Source organism: Oncorhynchus tshawytscha, linkage group LG16 (genome assembly GCF_018296145.1).
Source record: "Oncorhynchus tshawytscha isolate Ot180627B linkage group LG16, Otsh_v2.0, whole genome shotgun sequence".
Taxonomy (NCBI): domain Eukaryota; kingdom Metazoa; phylum Chordata; class Actinopteri; order Salmoniformes; family Salmonidae; genus Oncorhynchus; species Oncorhynchus tshawytscha.
This window is the reverse complement of record NC_056444.1, coordinates 18,616,894-18,623,393: the sequence shown is the minus strand read 5'-3', so window position 1 is coordinate 18,623,393 and position 6,500 is coordinate 18,616,894. Positions and strand designations below refer to the sequence as shown.

At 46.6% G+C, this 6,500-nt stretch overlaps 1 protein-coding gene across 1 annotated transcript in view; it reads left to right on the top strand.

The window, feature by feature from the left end:
- The first annotated feature begins 4,315 nt into the window (after positions 1–4,315).
- Positions 4,316–6,500, top strand: part of LOC112216509 (contactin-associated protein-like 2) — a 142,485-nt gene continuing 140,300 nt past the window's right edge. Inside the window, exon 1 of the mRNA XM_042298643.1 lies at positions 4,316–4,346. Within this exon, the coding sequence (XP_042154577.1) occupies positions 4,316–4,346 (31 nt within the window). The remainder of the gene's footprint in view (positions 4,347–6,500) is intronic.

The window sequence follows — 6,500 nt, the reverse complement described above, 5'->3', positions numbered from 1 at the left end:
CCATAGTTTTTATATTTATTCTCGGTAGTACCAATTACTCCACTGAAGACATTCTTTAAAACAGGATACTCAGTCATAACAGACTTTACATGGGCAAATAGAACTCATAGAATAAAAAGGAAAGTTTTACATCTTCCTAAGTCTGAGGTGGTTTCAACCTTCCAGACTTGAAATTGTATCAACTCACCACCCAGGGCTTTTACTTGCGACATATAGTTAAATGCACTAAAGAGGAACAAAGGGTACTTTTAATCTGTCTATCTGCAAATTTCAAGACATTGCATATAAGGATGTGGTGAAATACCCAATAGGGGGACCATACTTTTCTTGTCAATTTTTAACATTTTAATTATACTTAAAAACTGGAAATCAAATGATCCTCCATCACTACAGCAGTGGATGAATCAAATGTACTGTTATTTCAATATTGAAAGTGTCTGGGTTATGGAGAAAATAGAAAAGTTCAATTTGACACAATGTGGCATAGAGTGCTACAAGCACTGGAACGTTCCCGGGGATGAAGGATGAGGGGAGTGGGGTTGTGGTTGTGAGACGTACACTACACCAAAAGTATGTGGATGCCTGCTCATTGAACATCTCATTTCCAAATCATGGGTATTCATATGGAGTTGGTCCCCCCTTTGCTGCTATAACAGCCACCACCACTCTTCTGGGAAGGCTTTCCACTAGATGTTGGAACATTGCTGCGGGGACTTGCTTCCATTCAGCCACAAGCGCATTAGTGAGGTCGGGCACTGATTTTTGGGTGATTAGGCCTGGCATGCAGTTGGCATTCCAATTCATCTCAAAGGTGTTCGATTGGGTTGAGGTCAGGGCTCTGTGCAAGCTAGTCAAGTTCTTCCACACCGATCTTGACAAAAATGTCTGTATGGACCTTGTTTTGTACACCGGGACACTGTCATGCTGAAACAGGACAGGGCCTTTCCCAAACTATAGCCACAAAGATAGAAGCACAGAATCATGTAGAATGTCATTGTATGCTGTAGCGTTAAGATTTCCCTTCACTTGAACTAAGGGGCCTGGCCCAAACCATGAAAAACAGCCCCAGACCATTATTCCTCCGCCATCAAACTTTACAGTTGGCACTATACATTCGGGCAGTTAGCATTCTCCTGGCATCCGCCAAACCCAGATTCGTCCGTCGGTAGGCCAGAAGGTGAACCATGATTTATCACTCCAGAGAACACATTTCTACTGCTTCAGAGTCCAATGGCGGTGAGCTTTACACCACTCCAGCCGATGCTTGGCATTACACATGGTGATCTTAGTCTTGTATGTGGCTGCACGGCCATGGAAAACCATTTAATGGAGCTCCCGACGAACAGTTCTTGTGCTAACGTTGCTTCCAGAGGCAGTTTGGACCTCGGAAGTGAGTGTAGCAAACGAGGACAGATGATTTTAACGCGCTTCAGCACTCTGCAGGTTCCATTCTGTGAGTTTGTGTGGCCTACCATGTTGCGGCTGAGCCGTTGTTGCTGCTTTTCCACTTCACAATAACAGCACTTACAGTTGACCGGGGCAGCTCTAGCAGGGCAGAAATTTGACCAACTTACTTGTCGGAAAGTTGACATCCTGTGGCGGTGCCTGCCACATTGAAATTCACTGAGCACTTAAGTACGAGCCATTCTACTGCCAATGTTTGTCTATGGAGATTGCTTGGCTGTGTGATCAATTTTATACACCTGCCAGCAACGGGTGTGGCTGAAGTAGCAGAATCCACTAATTTGAAGGGGTGTCCACATACTTTTGTATATGTAGTTTAGGTGTTGTGTATGGCTGTGGTGGGAACATGTGGTTCTGAGCGGGTGTGATGTTATTGATGTTTGTTGAAATTTGTGTTTGTCTGTTGATTTATTTTGTTTATGTATGTTTTTTATTGTTTAAAAAAAAGAGCGTTGAGGTGAGTAGTTTCTGGAAATGTTGTCGAATCCAGTGGGTTGCTTTAGCATTAGCTAGCCTAGCATGCTGAAGAAAAGGGCAGTTTGATTCAAAACAAGCAGTATTTAAATATTCTTGATTCATCATTCATCAGTTTGAAATAATTAGGATTACATCTTCCATCGCTGGATTGAGGTAATTTTTCCAAGCCTTATTTCGTGTGACTCCGCGTTGTCCACTTTCTGGCATAGCACCATTACGACTAGAGAGAGAGGTAATGAAGTAATGAACAGGTTATTTTGGCTACAGGTAGGCATTAGACACAGGTTAAATCCCAGTCATCCTGACCTTAAACAAATTCAGGGAAAATGCTGAACAGACTTTAGATCAGTGCTTATGGGGATGTATAATCCTAATCTGACCTATTAGTAGTAAAAGCCTGGCACGTTTGGACTGCCCAGGACTCTGGTCTCAGAGCAGGGAATAGGTTTGAGTAAGGCCCAGGACTCTGGTCTCAGAGCAGGGAAGAGGTTTGAGTCAGGCCCAGGACTCTGGTCTCAGAGCAGGGAAGAGGTTTGAGTAAGGCCCAGGACTCTGGTCTCAGAGCAGGGAAGAGGTTTGAGTAAGGCCCAGGACTCTGGTCTCAGAGCAGGGTAGAGGTTTGAGTAAGGCCCAGGACTCTGGGTTCAGAGCAGGGTAGAGGTTTGAGTAAGGCCCAGGACTCTGGGTACAGAGCAGGGTAGAGGTTTGAGTAAGGCCCAGGACTCTGGGTTCAGAGCAGGGTAGAGGTTTGAGTAAGGCCCAGGACTCTGGGTTCAGAGCAGGGTAGAGGTTTGAGTAAAGCCATGAGATACAGCAGAGCATGTTCCCTTTAACAGTCTGTGTCCTCTCTCATCAATCTATCATCCACACACACACACACACACACACACACACACACACACACACACACACACACACACATACTCCTTCGCTCTCCCGTCCCCATCTTAGGGTAATTATTGCCAGAGGCAGGTTGGCGTGGAGATGGATTGCCTCTGACGTCTGGTGAAAGTGAAAGAGAGGAGAGAGAATGCACCGCCGAGAAAGAGAGAGGAGAGAGGAGAGATTAAGAGGTAACACAGGGAGCGAGATGAGTGGAGGGAAATGGAAAAAGATAGACAGGGAGAGACAGAGGCCAGCTTGCTTTCTGCTCAATGTTTTAGTAACCATTAGTAAACACACACACACACTCACCTTATCAGCAATTCAGCTATTCTCTTATTCTCAAAGTGGCTTTTTTTTTTTTGGGGGTATTCTCTCTCTCTCTCACACACACCGTCGCCCCCTTCTCTGCTGTTATTAACCTGTGGGGGCCTCTACTACACTGGGATGGAGAACACTGATCTCACTAGGGGGCTCTGAGATGAAGGTAGCAAATAGACTTCACCCCTTAATTACTGCTGGACCTGCCCGTTGTGTGTGTGTGTGTTTCACCCCTTAATTACTGCTGGACCTGCTCGTTGTGTGTGTGTGTGTTTCACCCCTTAATTACTGCTGGACCTGCCCGTTGTGTGTGTGTGTGTTTCACCCCTTAATTACTGCTGGACCTGCCCGTTGTGTGTGTGTGTGTGTTTCACCCCTTAATTACAGCTGGACCTGCCCGTTGTGTGTGTGTGTGTTTCACCCCTTAATTACTGCTGGACCTGCCCGTTGTGTGTGTGTGTGTGTTTCACCCCTTAATTACTGCTGGACCTGCCTGTTGTGTGTGTGTGTGTGTGTTTCACCCCTTAATTACTGCTGGACCTGCCCGTTGTGTGTGTGTTTCACCCCTTCATTACTGCTGGACCTGCCCGTTGTGTGTGTGTGTTTCACCCCTTCATTACTGCTGGACCTGCCTGTTGTGTGTGTGTGTGTGTTTCACCCCTTAATTACTGCTGGACCTGCCCGTTGTGTGTGTGTGTTTCACCCCTTCATTACTGCTGGACCTGCCTGTTGTGTGTGTGTGTGTTTCACCCCTTAATTACTGCTGGACCTGCTCGTTGTGTGTGTGTGTCTTTCTCTCTCACGTTCTCATTCTCCAAAAGCCATTCTACCCCTTCTCCAGTTGCTACATTTTAGTTGTCGGTTTTATTATCCTCTAATAAAATCAATTTATGAACCTAAAATCCCCATTCCATTTTGGAATTCAGAACTGATGTGCTTTCAGGAGCCTGTGGGGATTTCCGAAGGAAGCACAGAGAGAGGAAAGGACAGGGAGAAAGAAGTGGTGAAAGGGATTGATACTGTAATCATCTATTGTTAACGCAACATGTTAGATGGAGTCTTTTCATCCTGTGAATCTGAGGAAAATTACTGTAATCATTCCTTCCAGTCCTTTCTCCGTTTCTCCACTTTGGAACGTAACTCTGAAAGCAATATTATATTACAACTAATAATGGATACCAACTGTAAGCGACTATCAGAGGGTCTGTGAGTGCTATGGGTTGTGTGGGGGTAAGTCCCGCCATCTGGTTTTCATCTCAAATGCATTTAACTCCCTGTGGACACACACACACACACAAACACACATGTGCTTGCACACACACACACACACACACATGTGCTTGCACACACACACACACACAGACGTGCATGCACACACACAAACAGAAATGCATTGGCATTTAGCTGTGGAAAGTAGATTCTTGACTGACTGTCTAGCCTGTTACACTGATTTCATCAAGGGATAGAATGGATTTCATTGGCCACTCAAAACTAATCTGAAAATGTCCTCATATGTGTATGCGTATTCTGTTTTGCTCCGTCAACTATCTTAGTATTGTTGAACCATGACCGTATGTACACTGACTTCATACACATTTCTATTGTACGAGTACAGCCAGCAGGATAAGTAGCCTATTTTCTCCTCCTTGTTGCTCCTTTTGTTTGCAGAGGTTCGTTCTCTCTGATTGTCTCGAGGTTGAAATGTCTCTCGACACTGAGGGGGGAGAGAGGGAAGGAGAGAGGTTTTAGTGCATTTCCATAGATACATTGTCTACTTTATAATGATACCAGCTAATAGAAAATAACCATCATAATTGCAATGGCCAAAGGCAGGGTTCTTGCTAAACACTTGTCTTTCCCCATCGACTTTCATTACAGAATGTGTTTTCCGTCCACTAACACTAAACTTATCAAAGTGTTGTTGATTAGTTGAGTTAGGTGTGTTAGTGCTTGGCTGGAACGAAAGTCTGTCACCTTGTATAACTCCCTAGCCCTTGGTTGTTTAAACAGAGACAGCCGATGACAGTCAGTGACACATGTCCAGCTTGCTATTTGTGCAGCTCGGAGCTATTTGCTTTAGTCTAGAAATGGAACAGATAAATGTAATCGCATGTCTCCTCTTCTACCATCCTCTCCATCTGTCTCTCTCAGAGGAGTAGGTTGGCATTTAGACTGAGACATTGTAGTCATTCATTCTGCTTGTCTTTAATAAAACCAGGACAGAGGAAAACCATCCCTAGATTTTTATTCAAAGCAAATATCAGAGCAAATATTAGGCTTAATGTAGGCAACATGTGTCCATCGCATTCTCTGTCTGTCCAACAAAGAATTCAGAAGAGCTGTGAAAGGTGATGCTCCAGAAGAGTGTGTGTGGGGTGTTGGGGTACGTGTGTGTGTGGGGTGTTGGGGTACGTGTGTGTGTGGGGTGTTGGGGTACGTGTGTGTGTGGGGTGTTGGGGTACGTGTGTGTGTGGGGTGTTGGGGTACGTGTGTGTGTGGGGTGTTGGGGTACGTGTGTGTGTGGGGTGTTGGGGTACGTGTGTGTGTGGGGTGTTGGGGTACGTGTGTGTGTGGGGTGTTGGGGTACGTGTGTGTGTGGGGTGTTGGGGTACGTGTGTGTGTGGGGTGTTGGGGTACGTGTGTGTGTGGGGTGTTGGGGTACGTGTGTGTGTGGGGTGTTGGGGTACGTGTGTGTGTGGGGTGTTGGGGTACGTGTGTGTGTGGGGTGTTGGGGTACGTGTGTGTGTGGGGTGTTGGGGTACGTGTGTGTGTGGGGTGTTGGGGTACGTGTGTGTGTGGGGTGTTGGGATACGTGTGTGTGTGGGGTGTTGGGGTACATGTGTGTGTGTATTTTCACCGGTGGTGACGGCACAGGTGGTCTCAGTCAGTACTATGAGGGAGTATGAGGGAGTATGAGGGAGTATGGGGGAGTAGGAGGGAGTATGAGGGAGTATGGGAGAATAGGAGGGAGTATGGGGGAGTAGGAGGGAGTATGGGGGAGTAGGAGGGAGTATGAGGGAGTATGGGGGTAGGAGGGAGGAGGGAGTATGGGGGAGTCTGAGGGAGTATGAGGGAGGGAGTATGGGGGGAGTAGGAGGGGAGTATGAGGGAGTATGGGGGGGGAGTAGGAGGGAGTATGGGGGATGGGGGGAGTAGGAGGGAGTAGGAGGGAGTATGAGGGAGTATGGGGGAGATGGAGGGAGTATGAGGGAGTAGGAGGGAGTATGAGGGAGTATGGTTGTTAGACAAAGTACATCATGTAACAGATCGGTTCAGTCTCAACCAGGGAGCGTAGCATTATCAAACACCGGGACCGTTAAGGTTATTCCGGGATAAATGGTCTGCTTCCCCCCCGG